Source organism: Bos mutus, chromosome 16 (assembly GCF_027580195.1).
Source record: "Bos mutus isolate GX-2022 chromosome 16, NWIPB_WYAK_1.1, whole genome shotgun sequence".
NCBI lineage: Eukaryota > Metazoa > Chordata > Mammalia > Artiodactyla > Bovidae > Bos > Bos mutus.
In genome coordinates this window covers 26,600,662-26,619,825 of record NC_091632.1, presented here as the reverse complement: position 1 = coordinate 26,619,825, position 19,164 = coordinate 26,600,662, and the positions used below count along the sequence as shown (strand labels likewise).

The 19,164-nt window shown below is 40.7% G+C and overlaps 1 protein-coding gene across 2 annotated transcripts in view; it reads left to right on the top strand.

Moving 5' to 3' along the window:
• Nucleotides 1-5,197: 5,197 nt before the first annotated feature.
• Nucleotides 5,198-19,164, top strand: part of RASAL2 (RAS protein activator like 2) — a 401,507-nt gene continuing 387,540 nt past the window's right edge. For both annotated transcript variants that reach the window (XM_070384881.1, XM_070384879.1), the window contains exon 1: nucleotides 5,198-5,539. In XM_070384881.1, the coding sequence (XP_070240982.1) occupies nucleotides 5,338-5,539 (202 nt within the window). In that variant the 5' untranslated portion in view covers nucleotides 5,198-5,337. The remainder of the gene's footprint in view (nucleotides 5,540-19,164) is intronic.

The following is a 19,164-nucleotide window of genomic DNA, read 5'->3' as shown; positions in this document are numbered from 1 at the left end:
ATGAATTAACCCAAGGCCTCTGTCCTCAAGATGCTTATAACCTAATAGCAGATATTAGAATTACACAAAAGACGATACCACAATATAAACTGTGATTGATTCCAGAAGGCAGAAATGAACAAATGCCATGGGAACTCAGAGGAGGCAGAGATCACTGCCAGCTTGGACGATAGGAAATAACTTGCTGGAGGAGGACATCAACATTTGATGGGGGAAGGGGAAGGGGCTTGAAGGTTGGTGAGTATTTAGTAGGCGAAGATAGAGGAAAGGCCATTTCAGATATAAGAAACAAGAGGAGGCAAGGGGCAAGAAAAGTGCCAGATGTATTTGGGAACATGAGCCATTTGGGGTGGCTATATGAGCATAGGCTAAGAGTCAGGTAGCAGTGCTGGGTTGGGAGCACATTGGGGAGGCCCTTTTAATCTTGGTAGAGTGTGCATTTTACTTAGTAGGCAGCGGGGAGCCGTTTTTCTGATCTTGGGTGTGACTTAGTCTGAATGGTGCTTTAGGATAATTCACCTACAGCAAAGTGTAGGATGAAGTGGAAGCGGAAAGATCTCAGGGGAAAGAGAACAGCTAAAAAGCTAATGCATAATCCTGAGCTCTCATGGTGTCAATGGGAACAGAAAGTATTCCAAATGGGTTGGATTTATGGAAGCTAGGGAGAGAGGAGGGGATTCAAAGTTAACTCCAGGTTTAAGAACCTACTAGTACTTCTAACATAAAAAGGAAATTTAAGAAGAGAAGGGTGTTTGGGCAGGAAAAACCAGGAAAGAATTCACCTTTCATGCAGCGTGTCTGAAGTACAGGGAGCATGCATATCTTAGTGGAGGTGTTCAATATTTACACACTCCTGACTGGACCTCAGTACGATGGATGCAGCTGGAAATGGATATCTTAGAGACAACATTCTCCAAGTGAAGGAGCTGAAATCCTCCAAGTGAAAAGATTACCAAGGAATTGGAGAGTGAGGCAGGAGGAAGATGGACAACAGAATCTTGAGAAGTGTCTAAATTCTTCCATTTTGATGAACTGGGCATAATCAGTGTTATAGAACATAATCAAGAGAGTGCCACATCATTGTGTCCAAAGGGAAAGGGAATATTGAAAGGGAGTGGCTGGTGAACCATTGTTGCGTAACTGCTTGGGGGATTAGGGCCTTAGAGCTAGTGTCTAGATTGCCTAGAAGGAATTGGATATAAGAAAAGAGTTAAGGGCATTTGTGATGAGGGAGCCTCTTTGTGTGTGTGTGTGTGTTTTCTCTTTTTAAATTTATTTTTGGCTGTTCTGGGTCTTTGTTGCTGCGAGAGGGCTTTCTCTAGCCTCAGCAAGCAGGGGCTACTCTTCCTTGCAGAGCTCGGGCTCTAGGCACCTAGGTTTAGTAGCTGCAGCTTGAAGGCTCTAGAGTGCAGGCTCAGTAGCTGTTGCGCCGTTGAGTGTAGCTGCTCCTTGGTATGTGGAATCTTTCTGGACCAGGGATCAAACCTGTGTCCCCTCCAGTGGCAGGCAGATTCTTTTCCATGGTACCACCAGGGAAGTTTTGTGTTTTCTGACAGATGAACAGAGGAGAAAATTGGTTGTGTTCCTACCTGGTCCTCAGGTTGACAGTCAAGATTCCAAATCCTCATTTCTTCTTTATATTGATAATGTGTACTTAGAGGGGCTTCCCAGGTGGCTCAGCAGTAAAGAATTCACCTGCCCATGCACGAGATTCAAGAGAGGCATATTTGATCCTCAGAGGAGGAAATGACAACTCATACCAGTATTCTTGCCTGAAAAATTTCATGAACAGAGGAGCCTGGTGTGCTACAGTCCACAGGATTGCAAAGAGTCATATATAACTGAGTGACTGAGCATGCAGGCACTCAGAACCCAAGGCTTCTTCTTTTGAAATCTCAGGTTATTGTCAGGCTTTGTTTTTCAGAGTACGATCAGGGGAACTTATTATCTTTTCTCCTCCACAGTTCCTCGGTTTTTTAGTTCCTTCTGGTTTTGAGTTTTGGGTTAGATTCTTAGAGTTGAATTCCATTGACAATAAATATGTAGATCACCTCTGAGAGCTTAGTGTCAGAGGCTCTAAAGGGAAGAAAAAGAAGTGGGTAGGGCAGGCAGGGAAATGAGACTTTATTGTATTTCACACACAAAGGCCTGTTTGCAAACTACAATGTAAATTAAGACTTTAACAGCAGAGGATTTATCTTCACTTTAAAATCTGGGATTACACCAGGCAGATACCACTGGTATAAATTCAAGTAGGACTGACTGCCTCCCAGCAATGCAAATTAGTTTATCACTTTTGTTTGCTTGTTTGATTTTTCTTCAATATTTTTAAGTGATAAAAATTTACAAAAGCCATGAAATATTTACTTTTGGCTCTACAACTGTTAGAACAATTCTACCTGCCAAAGGGGGGTTGTTGTTGTTCAGTGGCTAAGACGTGTCCCACTCTTGGCAACTCTGTGGACTGCAGCATGCCAGGCTTCCGTCCTTCACTATCTCAGAATTTGTTCAAAATCATGTCCACTGGGCTGGTGATGCCATCCAACCATCTGCCAAAGGTAGGGTGGTGGGGGGTGGTGGGGAACCCTGAAGGAATCCAGATCCATCAGTGAGGTAAAAAATTAGGAAGTTAGGGTTTTAATCTATGAATTAGCTATGTTACTTTAGGTAGGTTGCTTAATAGACGTCTATGCTTTAATTTTTTTCACTGGCGAAATGATGATTAAAAAAAATACTGGTTCTGCTCTATCTCATACAATTATTTTTCAGGTTGTGAAAAGTATTATCTCTTTAAGTTATAAACATTAGATAAATTCCAGGCATACTGTTACGTAAGCAACTAGAGAACTACTGAAGCCAGTCGGGTCAGAATGGGGAAGTGAAGCAGGAACTGGGATTTGGGAAATCTGGATGTAGAAAGTAGGATTATTGGGGATTGGTAGAAAGCTTTTTCTTCCGCTCAAGAATGAATGATGCCAATTAGAGAGCAAGCTAGAAAGAGAAAAAAAAAATTGTGACTGTTTTACACAGCACTTCTGATGCTGCTCTGGAATAACCGCTAGGGTAATAAATTCCTTATATATTGACTAAAAAGTGCTCAAATATGTACATCTGATGCCCATTACTTCCTTGCTCTCTGACTTTTGTTACCATGACTTAAACAGCAATTTAATGTACCTAAAAATGCTCTAGTTCTGCTTCGTGCAGAATTTAGGCTCCAAATCTCTAGCTTCAGCACTTTCTTTTGTCCACCCAAACACTGAGCTATCTGATACTTAGACTAAGAAGTCTGAATATGGAGTCAGATAGTAAGAAATCAGGGTTCTAGATACTGGAAATGATCACTTCAATACATCACCAAGCCACGTATCAACAAACTTAATCACAAAGGGTTCCAAGCTGAAGTAACCAGTTATCATTGAAGCTTTGCCAGCTAACATGACTGTTCCTCAGTTCTCTCACCTGTTAAGCAAGAAGCAGGATCAGATTCTCTCTAAGATTACTTTCTGCTATGAAGCACTATTACTCTAAATAAGAGTTTGGAGAAAATGACAAAATGTGTCCTCATAGCTCTTGATAAACCCAAACAATACAGAAACTGAAAATCTCTCCTTGTCTTGTTGTGCTAAGTAGAGAGAAACAGGGGGAAAACACAGAATAAAACCCTCCAAAAAGAGAAAACACACACACACACACACACACACACACACACACTTGTGGAATCCTTGTTCGGTTTTACATAGCCATGTTCAAGAAACACTGCTGGAGATGTACTATGTGCAAGACACTTTTAAGTGGTTACTGTTCAGTTTTAAAATGATAATTATTACTTTTCCAGCCACTCTTAAAGCTGAATTGGTAAATAATATCGCCTTGGGTGGGCATAAAATTAAACCCAAGGTCAAGGGAGACAGTCTACGAATAGACCAAAAATAAAACGCAAGAGATATCCTTAGAAGATTTGGCAAAAAAAAAAAAAAAAGCCAAGATATTGCACAAAGATCAAAGGCTAAAAAAGAGAAATATGCTTAGCTAATTCTGGGCTTTTGAGCATTTCATGTGCTTGCGAGGCCCGTCCATCCATCCACACCACACTTCTGAGCCATGCAATTCTAAGCCGATGACAAGTCCAGCTTTAGCGCGGACAGGGCGCAGAGCGCGGATCCCACACAATTCCACAATCCCAGACCCCGCTGCCAACTCTCTTCTCTGGGAAGGAAGGAAGCGTTTCCCCTAGGGTGACTGTAAAATAAAACAGCCTCTCCAATCTCTCCGTCCAATAAGAAAGAAACGTTGGTCCAAATAAATATAGACATAAACGCATACATACAAGGAAAGGAGTAGGAAGAGGGGGGAGAGGGGAAAGGGAAGTTCTTTTCCTTTCTTATTTAAATTTCCCGCATCCCTTTTCCTCCCCGCCTCTTCACGCCGGCTCCACTTCAAGCAGCAGCTGGGGAGACCGGGAGACCGGGAAACGCACTGTAGGGCGGTCGGGGAGAGAGAATTTGGGAAGTAGGCGGTACCGGCTGGGTGAATAACTCGGTGTCTGATTTTTCCTGCCTTCGGCAGCAGTTCCTCCTCCGCTTCGTTATTCCTCTGCACACGCGGCTGGGCCCTCGGCCCTCGATTGCTCCGGCCTATCACCCTGGGATGCCGCCTGCCGCCGCCACCGCCGCGGCTGCCGGGCTTGTGGGATCCGCGGCGGAGTCGGAGCCGGAGCCCCAGCCGCGGCGGGAGCCGTGGCCTGAGAGTTAGGGGGCGGACCGGGTTCATTCCTGGGGAGGGTGCTGAAGACTGGCGGGCGAGAACCCGGGGCCACCGCCCTCCCCACAGGCTTGAGGGAGTGGACATTTGGAGCCCCTGAGCGGCGGCGGCGGCGGCGGCGGCGGGAGCCGGTCAAAGGGGGCGGCCCCTGGCGGCGACGCCCCCAGCCCAGCCCTGCCCGGCCCCGCTCCATCCCCAGCCCCCGTCCGATCGGCCCGCGGGAGACGCCGGCGGGGGCACAGAAAGGCGGCTCCGAGGGGGCCGGCGGGCGAACCGCCTCTCCCGGGTCCTTCTACGTCCCTCCCGGGAGGGACCCACACCTGAGCCCGGACCCACCCCCCGCCCGGGGCCACGCTGGATCCGCCTCCCGGCCTGGGTCCCGCCCGCCGGCTGCAGGTGGGCTGCAGAGCCCGAGCCGCGGGCAGTGGGCGGCGGGGAAGGAGGTGAGCCGCGTCCGCGCCGGCTGCCGCTCGGGTCCGTGCCCCCGCTACTGCGCTCTCCGCCTCCCCTTTCCGCAGGCAGGGCGCGGAGCTGCGCGCCCGCCCCGCCGCCGCCTTGTCCCTCCGGGGCACCATGGAGCTCTCCCTGTCGTCCGGAGGAGCCGCGGAGGCGCTGTCCTGGCCAGAGATGTTCCCGGGATTGGAGTCCGACTCGCCGCTCCCCCCGGAGGAGCTGGACGCGGTTGTCCCGGTCAGTGGGGCCATGGCCGGTGGCATGTTGGATCGGATTCTTCTGGAGTCCGTGTGCCAGCAACAGAGCTGGGTCCGCGTGTACGGTAAGGACCTAAGGCCGTCTTAGAGGCTGATGTTTCTTTGCTCAGGCAGAAATGCATTCCCCAAGTCTCAGTCCCATCCGTTCTCAGTCCCCATCCATCCTGGGTCCGTTTCCCACATCCCTTTTTGTTCTGGGGGTGCGTTTCTGACAAGTTTCTGCAGACTTGTACTTGAGAGAGATGTGACTCAGTATGGTCTTTGGACCTTTTCAGGTACCTGCAGTAAGTTTAAGGTGGAGTTGGGATATAAAGCCTTAATTTTCAGGTAGTTACTTCAAGGGAGGGGGTCAGCCGACCTTCAAGAAAAGACACCAGGAAATCAATCAGTCTTGAGCAAGGGAAGACTGCAAACCAAGATATTATGAAAAAGCTTAGTGGAGGTTAAGATAATAAAGTAAAAATCAAAAGTATTTATTTGGGAAGGGGAATAGTCTTACTTTTCTATAACCTCTTTCTGAACCTCACTCTCCAAAGGCAAGCACTTAGTCCAAGGGGTGTGGATTGTTTCAGATTGCACTATTGTTTCTGGTGCTCTTTGTAAAGTGACTGGATTGCTACTCAGCAAGTTAAAAAGTGATGAACACACTAAAACTTTCCCTTTCTGCATTCCTAGTAACCACCTCTTTAATTAAAACTGAATGATGAGATTCTATAAGGGCAAGCCTTGTGGCAGCGTTTAAGCCATGCTGATTTTGAAAACCTGTAGCCCAAAGATTTATAGCCTGGCATTCAGGACTGAGCTGTGGCTTTCCAAATCACTGAAACGTCAAGGTGTTTGTCACTTAGCTCACAGGGATATAAAAGACATTAGTCATGTTGCTGAGTATAAGATGGCAAACTTGAAGCACCTGAAATCAACACAAGTTTAAGGTGTTATCCTGCAGTCACGTGCATCTAAGCCTATAGTGATCAATTACTTTATGTGTTTTTGGCTTTTTTTTTCCATCCTGAGCAGGTTATGTGTTTACTACTCAGGAGTGACGGTGACTTTGAAGTTGTCTTCCTGGATAGTTTAGTTGATTTCAAGACTTTGTCTATCACTATCAGAGAGATCATAGAACTAGGAGTCCAGAGATACGAATTTTTGTCCCAGTTCTGCTGCTAAGTGTCTATGTGATTTGGAGCAGATCAGATCACTTTTTTGACCTCTGATTCCTCATCTGTAAAATGAGTGGATTGGATTAAATAATCTCTTAATGGTCCTTGCAGTTCTAAAACTCCAGCAGTTTTTGTAGCCTTTTTTTAAAGGATTTATGTATGCAGCACTTTGTATTTTGCTGGCTGTTTGTAAATGTTTCTTGATGTTATTTTAGTTAACTGAAAGAATTAAAGCAAAGAAGTGGGAGATGATGCAAGGTCATCCAGTTCAGTCTCAGCAAATGGAAAACTTTAGTGCCTGATTTTTCGTTCACCTGCTAGTCCCACTTAGCCGATGGTTTATAACAAAGGTTGGTGAAAATCTGCAGTTGAACTTGAATTAAAGTATATTGGAACTTATAGCTTTTTCCTGTTCTGTCCTATCTTTTCTTATGTACTTCTTTTGCATATTGTTTTTTTGTATGAAGTTAGCCTTGTTACTGCAAAAATATATATATATGACAATTCAGTAGTTCTGTCTGGGTTTTCTAGACCTAGTGTTAGCTACATACTTTGAATGTAACCCATAAAATGAATGTGCTTGTTTTTGTAGTCCATTCCTAGGCCTAGGTTTGTGTGTGTGTGTGTATGTATATATGTGTGTGTATGTCTATATTGTTTCTTAAATATATGTGGTGTGCTTATTTGCTCAGTTGTGTCCGACTCTTTGCAATCACATGAATACTAAGTGTGTTGCCCTGCCCTCCTTCAGGGGATCTTCCCAACTCAGGAATCAAACCCAGGTCTCCCGCATTGCAGGCGGATTCTTTACCATCTGAGCCACCAGGGAAGCCCTCTTAAACATATACATGTATATTCTTTCTCACAAACACATATATAATGTGCATTTCAGAGTTAATTTGCAGACTTTCTACTGCATTGTAGCTTTTTTGTATTCCCTATCAATTAACCAGAAATAGTTTTTATTTGCTATTTAGTACTGCTACTTTCCTTCCTCTAAGGCGGCTCTTAGAGGATACTACTTTATTGTCTTTAGTTTGATGTAAATATTCTAAAACTATCTTAATGACTCTTGACTTTTCTATATCCTTGGGTAGTTTTTAAGTTGCCTATTGTACAGCTCTTAGAAAAGCTTTGATGCAAAAATAATAGAATGTAGAAAATCAATTCAGAAAAGTTTGTTTTGATTTTCTTATTTGTTTGTTTTGTGTGTTCAAAATGCTGATTGTTTTGGAACATCAAGGTTATTTTACACAACTGGAAGAGACTTTGATGAATGTATTCAAATGCTTTTTAAAGAAATCCAGAAACTAGTGTAGAGTATGCAGCTGGGGATTGTGAACCTGGGTTTTCATTCTGGCTTTGCCACAAATTGTTGTCTAACTTTGGGCAAGTAATTTTAAGTCCGTGTGCTTAGGTTTCTACATAAAATGTGGAGTCTGGAGTAATTGGTATCTATGGTATATTTTAGCTTTAAAGTTCTCTGATTCTATGGCCTGCCCTATTATTTTACCTACAACTTGGTCTCCCGCTTCCAGCCTGACTTGAGGCCAGGCATCAAGCAAGCCTTTAATGCACTTAAATCATGACTGTTGGGTTTCTGGGGAGCACTTTTATCAAAAGGTCAATGAACCGAGTTTTGAAAGAAGGAATGTTGAGGGCAAATGTATATTTGTTTGGAATGTTTTCACAAGATAGGAAGGTGGAGATGGGGGTCTCAGATCCAGCTCATTCAGTTTTGAGACCTGACCTAAAATAGCCATGTGGGCTTTAAAGATAGGGTTTAAAGTAAAGAGCTGTATTAAGTGCTGTTGGCTTCTGGTTATGGCTCACATCCTCTGCAGTATACTTATGTTTGAAATCAGTATGCAAACAGAAACAGAACTACCCCCTTCCCCTCAGATATCTTAACAGAAACTTTTATTTATTTATTTACACAAACTTTTAAAAACAATATTTTATTAGTTTGCCTCACAAAATTTGAAGACTGGACACCGTTTTGAGTTTGCTACTGATAGGTCTGGCTCTTTGGTAGATAATACTTACATCCAGAGTTTTGTGTGTTGTCATGAGTGGAAACTTTTTTGGAATATGTTCAGAGCTTTATAATACATGGATCTATATTTAGAACACAAACAAATGCACATCTTTGAGACAGGACTAAGAGAAAATCATGCTATTCTTCATTTTCTTTTAGCTGTAAAATGTTTCATTTGTCTTCTACTACTGCTATTGTAAGTTGTGCCCATGCCCGTCAAGACTATAAAATTTTTGACACCAGAGAGTCTGTCTGTCTTGTTGATCTTTGTATTCCTGTCTTGCCACTCCCTTCATTGTCACAGTGTCTAGCAGATTGATGCCTCCCCCGGTAAGTCAGTGTCTGTTGAATGTTGATCCATCTGTCCTTTGACCATCCAGATCTCAACCTGACTGACTGTATGGGTGGTAGAGTAGCTTAAACAAAGGCATGCCACAAACAGCTAAATATGGATGCAGAATCCAAGAGCATCAAATGCAGAACATTTTTCAGATATTTATAGCCTCAAAGCGAAGTCAATTGGCTGAAAAAGCTCAGCAGCCCAGCAAAAGGAAACGGGAGCGGCGAAGCCAGCCTCACTGTCTGTGCTTTCTGGTAAACAATGAGGATGTTAAAATTAACTACTTTACCATGAGTGGATGATGAGTGAAGGACACTATTTGGGGGAAATTTAAGATACCGGTCTCTAGCTGTGGCGGCATTGGAGCTCTGCACCCATCAGTACAACAGGTCTGCAAGTGTATGCACAGCAGTGCTCTTTAATAACTAGAAGGGAAATACAATTATCATGATGAAGTGATCACCAAGAAACCATATTGTTTTAATAGTATGGGAAGGACTTATCTAAAATATTCAGTTAATAAATAACAGCATTATTGTATACCATTAAGCTAATATATGGCTCATTGTTTATTAATGACAGGTAGAGTCCTCTTGGAAAGTTTCTAACGACTGGTACAGTTTCAGCAAGCAGAAAAAAAGGGAATTAATCATGCTGTATCAAATATCATACAGTGCTAGAAATATGGCAATGAAAATTTGGTAAGAGTGTCTCAAGAACTGGATATGAGTTGGTAGGGACAGAAGTCCTACCTGGTTGTAGTAAATAATATTGTTTATGCTCCACCAATTAAAGGATGGTGTTTTAATTTAGAAAGTATATATTATTGCATTTTTAGAGAATGTTTCTATATTTACTTAAAATGTTGCAATCAGTAACAAGTCCAAGAAGTTGTTTTATTTTAGTGCAGTATGAATTAGTTGTGACTGACTCAGCTGGCCTTACACAGCATGATCTTAGCATACTTCACTTTGAATATTCTTAGCAAATCACTCATTCTTACACATCTTAAATATGCACCCCATGACTCCTACTGTGTATTAACATGTAGATAAATGAAGTTGCTCAACCAAGACTAAAAGTTTTACGTGCTTTAGCCAATTGATTGCCAGAAGAAAATCAGTAAATATGTACTCAGTATATCCCCAAACATATTCATGTTACTTTAAGTGTTTTAATTTCCTCAAATGCTATTAATTGAGCTTTTACAAATCAGTATTAATGTTTTAGGAATCTTTAGGAATCATGGCACATCACGGATGACACACTGACTTTGTTGACACCTAAATTTCCTGTGATCTCCAATAGATTGTATGCACAGTAGTAGTAGACAGTTCTCCACTGAAGTTAAAACTTTCAAGAAGGCCTAGATATATAATGTTTATTTTAAATTATGTTGATTTCAAACAGACCCCCCTTTTGCCTTTGAGAGAAAATTTGTGTAGTCATTTAACTTCTGTGTTCTACGAATGTCACAGATGGTGGATCATTTCCTTTACAATATCTTAGTATTTTTCTACCGTCTGTCATGTTGGTTTATTGCTATTTCATTTTCTTTCTTTCTTTTTTTTAAACTTTTTATTTTGTGTCGTGATATAGCCAATTAACAATGTTGTGACAGTTTCAGGTGAACAGCGAAGGGACTCCGCCTTACATGTACATGTATCCATTCTCCCCCCAAACTCCCCTCCCATCCAGGCTGCCACATGACATTGAGCGGGGTTCCATGTGCTATACAGTTGGTCCTTGATGGTTATCTGTTTTTGCTATTTCATTTTCAAAGAACAAAAATATTTTTACAGAATAGAAACTGTACATCCACAATCTCTTTTCCAAAACCATTTGAGCTAGTGTTTCAGAATTCAAAACTTTTGATTTTAGAAAATAAGGTATATATACAGTGACATAAACCCCCTGGGGTATGTGGAGAAACTTAACAAGAATCAGTCAGGTTAGTAGTTCTTAGCCATTAAATAAATGAGTATTCACACCAAGTATGGTATAAGACTATACATAATATGATGTCATTATGGGTCAGTTTACTGCTAGAGAAGTTATAAAAGAAGTGTTCACAGCTTTTTGGATTTAGGAATTGCTGGTATGGAATTGAGGATCTGTATACATTCTCTGGAGTAAATAAAATGAAATTCTAGAATGCCCTGTTTATCTGAGAATAATTTAAACAAATGTTTAATTTTTAAATTAAACAAATACTTAATATTTAACAAATAAATAAAGATTGCCTTTATCTTTTTTAGATAATATTTTCAGATATATTAATATATTACATATTAAAATGATATATTAATATAATATTGTTCAGGTAATATGATTCAGTACATGCCCCTTAAAAGATGATGTACAGTTGTGTCCTGTTATGTTGAATGGAATAATTTTTTTCTGATTTGCTAAGGAAAAGAAAAGGGATTCACATGGCAAAGTAGGCTTTACTGAGATTACTGAGGAAGTGGTGGCAAGGCAGTGGTTTCTAACACTTTGTTTCATTAGAAAGAAGCATGAGGTAAATTAAAGCAGAGGGTTTATGTAATTGTTCTTAGCAGTTGCCCTCTTCAGTAGCACAAAGTGGTTTGATCACCTTTTAAGTAGGTGAACCACAAAAAAGCATTCAACTAATGGCTGAGTTAATCCAGAAAAAATTCAGCTGTCTGCTCCCTTGTCCTGCCCTGTTGGAATCACTTTTAAGTAACTAGAGAGATGTTCCATCTTGTTAACCAGGAGGAGGAGTTTAAAGTGTGCTGAGAGCCCTACTGAAACCGCTTCACCCGGCCTTGGCAGTGGGATACCTGCTCTCTGATGTGTGTTTCTTCCCAAAGGCTATCAAGTGCTTCTCAAGACCTGTTGGTAGAGAACCCTTTACAAGTTTAATGTGGTTGGCTTTCTAGTGGGAAGGAAGCCATCAAGAAGTACACGATATGTAAATAGTAGGGGAAAAAAGGACGTCCTGAGGCCCAGCTCAATGGGGTTAGTGGGAATATAGTGAAAAAAAAAGAGAGAGAAGAAAAGAAAAATGGAGCCCTTGAGAGCATAAAAAAACCACTTGCTGTGCTGTTACATAGTAGTGCTCATCTTACCGCTACCAGCAGGGTTCAGGTGTTAGGAGTCTGAGTTTTACCTTCCTTCACCCGGTGTTTAGTTACATTAATTAGTTGTCTGCGGTTGTTTTGCACTTAAGGATCCAGTTTAGAGACTGATTGCATTCTCATTTCCCCATAAGTTATCTTCAGCATGGCTCAAGTTGTGTTCACCTTGTGTCCTTTGCAGGTATTGTTGTTTAGTCTAGTCGTTAAGTTGTGTCCGACTCTTTTGTGGCCCCATGGACTGTAGTCCATGGAATTCTCCAGGCCAGAATACTGGGATGGGTAGCCTTTCCCTTCTCCAGGGGATCTTTCCAACCCAGGGATCGAACCCAGGTCTCCTGCATTGCAGGTGGCTTCTTTACCAGCTGAACCACAAGGGAAGCCCAAGAATACTGGAGTGGGTAGCCTATCCCTCTCCAGTGGATCTTCCCAACCTAGGGATCAAACCGGGATCTCCTGCATTGCAGATGGATTCTTTACCAACTGAGCTATCAGGGAAACCCAGATAGCTGGGTCTAAGAGATTGTTAATACTTGCAGATAGTCCTTGGGAGAGTGAAAATTTAGAAAGGAAAAATTTTAACATAAGGCACGAAAACAAAATTCAGAATAGTGTGAAAAGTTAAAAAGTTGGTGGTCCTAAATATTTTTCTAAATAATCTTTTTAAGTTTCCTCAGTAAGAGAACTGGCTCAGGAAATTTAGCTTATTCCCCAAATTGGAGACAAATTCCACAGTTTGTCAGGATTAGAACTCTTAACCTCAGATTCCTCAGCCTCCTGTTTTAGCTTCTAGATCTTACTGCTTTCCCTTAGGGAGGTGGCCTTTCAAAGCTGAAGGTCAGTGAGAAATACCAGATTGTTAGTTTCACAGTCTTTAAGGGAAGTGCTGGAAGTACCATTCCCTAGGTAACAGAAAACAAAAATGGTCAAAACATCCACCAAGTAGGAGGTTAAGAATAATCTCTTAGTGGTGGATTTAGAGGTGGACTAGAGGCCAGATTAGGTCTCTTCCTAAATTCTTTATTCTGTGATTGGAGGGATGTTTTAAGGAAATTTGAATATTTCATTTATGATCCTTAGAACCCTGGGTAATACCTGTAACTATATCTTCCCTTTTAATTTCTAATCTCTCTGATTCATATCATTAAAAAATTAATACTATTTTCCTGATTATGATTGTAATCCATGCTTAATGTAAGTAATTGGAATTATAGGAAAAGATGAAGACAATTAAAATCAGCTGTAATTCTACCTCTTAGAGATAATTCTTATTTTAATATTTTATTGTATTTTATTTCAGTCTTTTCTGTATGGATATACTCATTTGTGCATATTTGGTATCATATTGCATCTATTGTATATCACACTTTTTTCTAATAGTGTATTTCCTTTTGGCTTTCACAATGTTTAAAAATTTTCCAATATATTTCTATTTTGATGCTGGGAGGGATTGGGGGCAGGAGGAGAAGGGGACAACAGAGGATGAGATGGCTGGATGGCATCACTGACTCAATGGACGTGAGTCTGAGTGAACTCCGGGAGTTGGTGATGGACAGGGAGGCCTGGCGTGCTGCGATTCATGGGGTCGCAAAGAGTTGGACACGACTGAGCAACTGAACTGAACTGAACTGAATATGTTTCCTTCTTTCAAAATTCAAAAGGTATAAAAGGATATACCATGAGGCCTCTCACCCCTCCTCCTCGCCCCTCACTTGGCATCTGGCAAGCAATCATTGTCCCCCCAGCCCCACACACAATCAATAAATGTTTGAAATTTTTGTGTATCCTTCCATACCTGTCTCGTGTGTAGATGTAGATATGCTCCATTGTGTCCGACTCTTTGTGACCCTGTGGGCTGTAGCCCACCAGGCTCCTCTGTCCATGGGATTTTCCAGGCAAGAATACTGGAGTGGGTGGCCATATCCTCCTCCAGGGGATCTTCCTGACCCAGGGATCAAACCCATGTTTCTTTCTTCTCCTGCTTTGGCAAGCATATTCTTTACCACTGGTGGTATCTTGGAAGCCCCTAGAAGTAGCTAGATAGATAAAAAATTCTGCCAAGTGTAGGATCCAAGAAATCTAGGTTAAAAAAAAAAAAATTCAGGGTCCAGAATTCCCTGTCTGTCCACTGGTTAGGACTCTGCTTTCACTCCCAAGGGTATGGGTTCAGTCCCTGATTGGGAAGTCCCACAAGCTGCACGGTCAAAAAAGTTTTGTGTTTGTGTGTGTGTGTGTGTGAGGTTAACGAAATGGCTGGAATAGGCCCCCAAAGGAAGTTGGTCTGGTGTTCTGGGGGGAGATCTGAAGCTGGTTGTTGTTAATTGTTTTGTATCTGAATTGATAGTATAGTTTTTTCTCTGTGTATGCTTTTTTCCTCCTTTTTTTTTAAAAACAGAAATGATAACCCATTATAGGAATTCATCTACACTTTGTGTTATTCCTCCCTTGTATTTCCCCTTCACACATACTTATCACTGTATCTTGGATATATTTTCCTGTCCATTCATAAAGTGGTTCCATATTGTTTTTATGACTGCTTGATGCATTGAAGAATCATCATTTAACCCAGAGTTTTGCTGGTACAGGTGATAGTATATAAATAATCTTGAAAATAAACCATTTTGCTTATGTATATCTATAACAAAAATTCATGGAATTGACAAGGTCAGAGACATGTGTTTTCTAAAATTTTGAAAGATAGTCTCAAATTGCTTTTTTTTGGTGTTGTACCTATTTATATTTCTCACCAAAGTATGGGGCTTCCCAGGTGGCTCAGACCGTAAAGAATCTGCTTGAAATGCAGGAGACCCAGGTTCAGTTCGTGGGTTGGAAAGATCCCCTGGAGAAGAAAATGGCAACCCACTCCAGTATTTTTGTCTGGAGAATTCCATGGACAGTGGAGCCTGGCCGGCTACAGTCCATGGGATTGCAAAGAGTCAGACGCTACTAAGCTACTAATATATCAATGTATGAGAGTGCCCATGTTCCTGTATAGTGAATTATCAAGTATTTTTTAATGTGACAATCTAAAAAGTAAAAAATAGTCATAGTTCTAATTTTTCAAATCTTACCTTAAGTGTGATTGAGTATCATACAGAGTCATTTAAATATAGCCTTTTTTGTGACTGTACATATCTTTTGCCCTTTTTTTTTGGGTTGTTGGATCCTTTAGTGATTTGCAGGAACTCTTAATATGTTAAGAACCCTTTGTCTGTTGTGAGTTGACAGTATTTTAATTTGTGTTTTGTTTTTCTTTTCCTCTATGAGGAAATTATTCTTATACAGTTGAATATATCAGTCTTTTATGGCTTTTTGGTTTTCTGTTAGAATGGCCTTTCCTATTCTGAAGTTCCAACTCTCCCATGGTTTGTCTAGTTCTTTTTTTTTTTTTTTAATACATTTAAATCTTTGATCCATTTGGAATTCATCCTGGTATAAGGTATGAGATATGGATATAATTTCATTTTCAGAAAGATGGTTTTTCAGTTATCCTAGCAACATTTATTGAATAATTCATGTTTTCCTCCACTGATTTAAGATGTATCCTTTATCCTTTACTAGATTGTCATATACAATTTAGTTTATTTCAAGATTTTCTACTGTGTTCTATTGGTCTCTGTATATTCATATGCCAGTGTCACACTGCTTTATTACTGAAGCTTATTTGAAAATATAATTTGTCAATGACTAATTTAACATAACTTATCTAACCATTATCCTATTTTAAATATTAACATTTTTCAAAATTTTTTTGTTTACAGTCTACTGATTCTCTTTGTTTACAAATCTTTGAACTTCTGACTATTTCCTTAGGCCGAATTCCTAGAAGAGTATGTTTTTAAAGGCCTGAAACTTAGTGCCAAATTTGTGTGACCTTCCTGGAAAGCAGTTCCTCCCACAAATGTATGAAAATATGGCTCATAATTTTAAGTCCTACTTCTGTATTGCTACATTCAACATATTGAAGTATATTTGCATAGATTTCCTGTAGTGAAATTCCCAGGTGACTCAGAGGTAAAGAATCTGCCTGCCAATGTAGGAGACACAGGTTCGATCCCTGGGTTGGGAAGATCCCCTGGAGAAGGACGTGGCAAGCACTCCAGTGTTTTTGCCTGGAGAATCCCATGGACAGAGGAGCCTGGTGGGCTACACTGCATAGGGTTGCAAAGAGTTGGACACAACTGAGCATACAGGTGCATGTAGTGTCTTACATGTTATTTAGCACCTATTAAATATGCTCAGAGTTCTAATGACTTACCTTCAAAACTGAGTTTTTTCTCAATGGTACTCCTTTTGATTAATGGCATATTTCCCAGTGAATGAGGGAAGCATGAATATGGAGTCAAAGCATACAGATTTTTTTTCTGCCTTAAAAATCCTATGTGCTCTGTTCATCTCTCCCTACCCACTACCTCCAAGCTCATGGCAACCACTGATGTTTTTACTGCCTCCATAGTTTCTCCTTTTCTAAAATGCTATTTAGTTGAAATCAAACCCAAATTGTCTTTTATCCATTAGCTATTTGTTTAGCATGTAATAGGAGCAAACTTAGAAAGGAACAAAGTAGTTTAACTTTTAATAGTAACATAGAGAGGTTTAAGAATGAAATGTAGAATCCTGTATCCAGTTAATATTGTGGAAGTTTGTAGGAGATTTTGTTTGATTTAAATTTGGGCAGGATATAACATATAAGTATTTTCTTCTCTTGATTTTTCTGTAGGTTTGACTGTTAAATTTTCTGTTTGTTTATAAATTTCAGGCATATCTCTGAGTGAGAAAGCCCAAGGCCTTTCTAGTGCACATTTCTGTTTTGTAGTGGACCGGTTTTGCCCAGTGGATAGTGGTTAGCCTGATTCAAAGAACAGACCTTGAAAAAGATGCCCAGCACTAACCAAAAACATGGTTCAAATCTAAAAAATGAGTGAACTTTTAGTATTTTCTGGCTTCATAAAGACTTCAGAGTAGTATTCATCCTCATAGAAATGCTTTATTTGCTAATGTCTGAATCTTATTTGATAACGTGATAAAGAACAGTATCATATGTGGTGATTCCTATTGAAACAGAAAGATACTGTAGAGCAGTGGCCCCCAATCTTTTTGCACCAGGGGCCAGTTTTGTGAAAGACAGTTTTTCCATGGACCTGAAATAGAGGCGGCAAGGGATGGTTTCAGGATGTTTCAAGGGCATTACATATATTGTGCACTTTATTTCTATTATTATTGCATCAGCTCTACCTCAGATCATCAGGCCTTAGATCCTGGAAGTTGGGGACCCCTGCTCTAGAGGATTTGATATAGCCATAAGTCTTGCTGTTTTGCTCAGGTTAGAAAGTCCGAAGTCATTCTTTTTCAAGCTCACCTTTAATCAGTTTGAGGATATTTTTAGGTATTTGCATTTTAGGTATTTTTAGTGTACAACTTGATTGTCATGCCTGTGTGGTAAGTCACATCAGTTGCCTCCAGCTCTTTTGAGAACCCATTCATTGTTGCCCATCAGGCTCCTCTGTCCATGGTTTTCTCCAGGCAAGAATACTAGAGTGGGTTGCCATGCCGTCCTCCAGGGGATCTTCCTGACCCAGGGATCCAACATGCATCTCTTAAGTCCTATGCATTGGCAGGCGGGTTCTTTACCACTAGTGCCACCTGGGAAGCCCCCCTTGATTGTCATACCTTGAGAAATAGTTGCATTACTTTTTCATGCCAGTAATCTTTCCTTACCTGAAGCTTAACTGGCAATAGTAATGTTTTGCTTATACAACCAGCAATGTTATTCCATTTACCTGTGAGCATATTATATAAAATGATATGTTTTTGCAATGTTGGATTTTTCCCTACAGTCTCAAAATACCCTGCATTTTTTTTTTCAATAAATTTATGAAACATCATTCTTTTCTCCATTTTATTGGGAAGTAATCGTGTAAGGTTAGTGATGTAAAGATTCTTGGTGAAGTTATATTAGAATGTGAGTAAGACTGGAATGTGAGTTACAATCTAGTACATTTTGCGGGTATTACCCTATTTCTATTATCCAAGTTCCTAAGTCGCTGCTTCCAGTTTAATATATTTGTGTTAAACTATGTCATGAGCTGTTTAAAGTAGCATTTTTAGACTTTCCTAAGTACAGGAGACAGAGATCAAGACCATCCCCATGGAAAAGAAATGCAAAAAAGCAAAATGACTTTCTGGGGAGGGCTTACAAATAGCTGTGAAAAGAAGAGAAGTGAAAAGCAAAGGAGAAAAGGAAAGATATAAACATCTGAATGCAGAGTTCCAAAGAATAGCAAGAAGAGATAAGAAAGCCTTCTTCAGCGATCAATGCAAAGAAATAGAGGGAAACAACAGAATGGGAAAGACTAGGGATCTCTTCAAGAAAATCAGAGATACCAAAGGAACATTTCATACAAAGATGGGCTCGATAAAGGACAGAAATGGTATGGACCTAACAGAAGCAGAAGATATTAAGAAGAGATGGCAAGAATACACAGAAGAACTGTACAAAAAAGATCTTCACGACCCAGATAATCACGATGGTGTAATCACTGACCTAGAGCCAGACATCCTGGAATGTGAAGTCAAGTGGGCCTTAGAAAGCATCACTACAAACAAAGCTAGTGGAGGTGATAGAATTCCAGTCAAGCTATTCCAAATCCTGAAAGATGATGCTGTGAAAGTGCTGCACTCAATATGCCAGCAAATTTGGAAAACTCAGCAGTGGCCAGAGGACTGGAAAAGGTCAGTTTTCATTCCAATCCCAAAGAAAGGCAATGCCAAAGAATGCTCAACCTACCGCACAATTGCAGTCATCTCACACGCTAGTAAACTAATGCTCAAAATTCTCCAAGCCAGGCTTCAGTAATATGTGAACTGTGAACTTCCTGATGTTCAAGCTGGTTTTAGAAAAGGCAGAGGAACCAGAGATCAAATTGCCAACATCCACTGGATCATGGAAAAAGCAAGAGAGTTCCAGAAAAACATCTATTTCTGCTTTGTTGACTATGCCAAAGCCTTTGACTGTGTGGATCACAATAAACTCTGGAAAATTCTGAAAGAGATG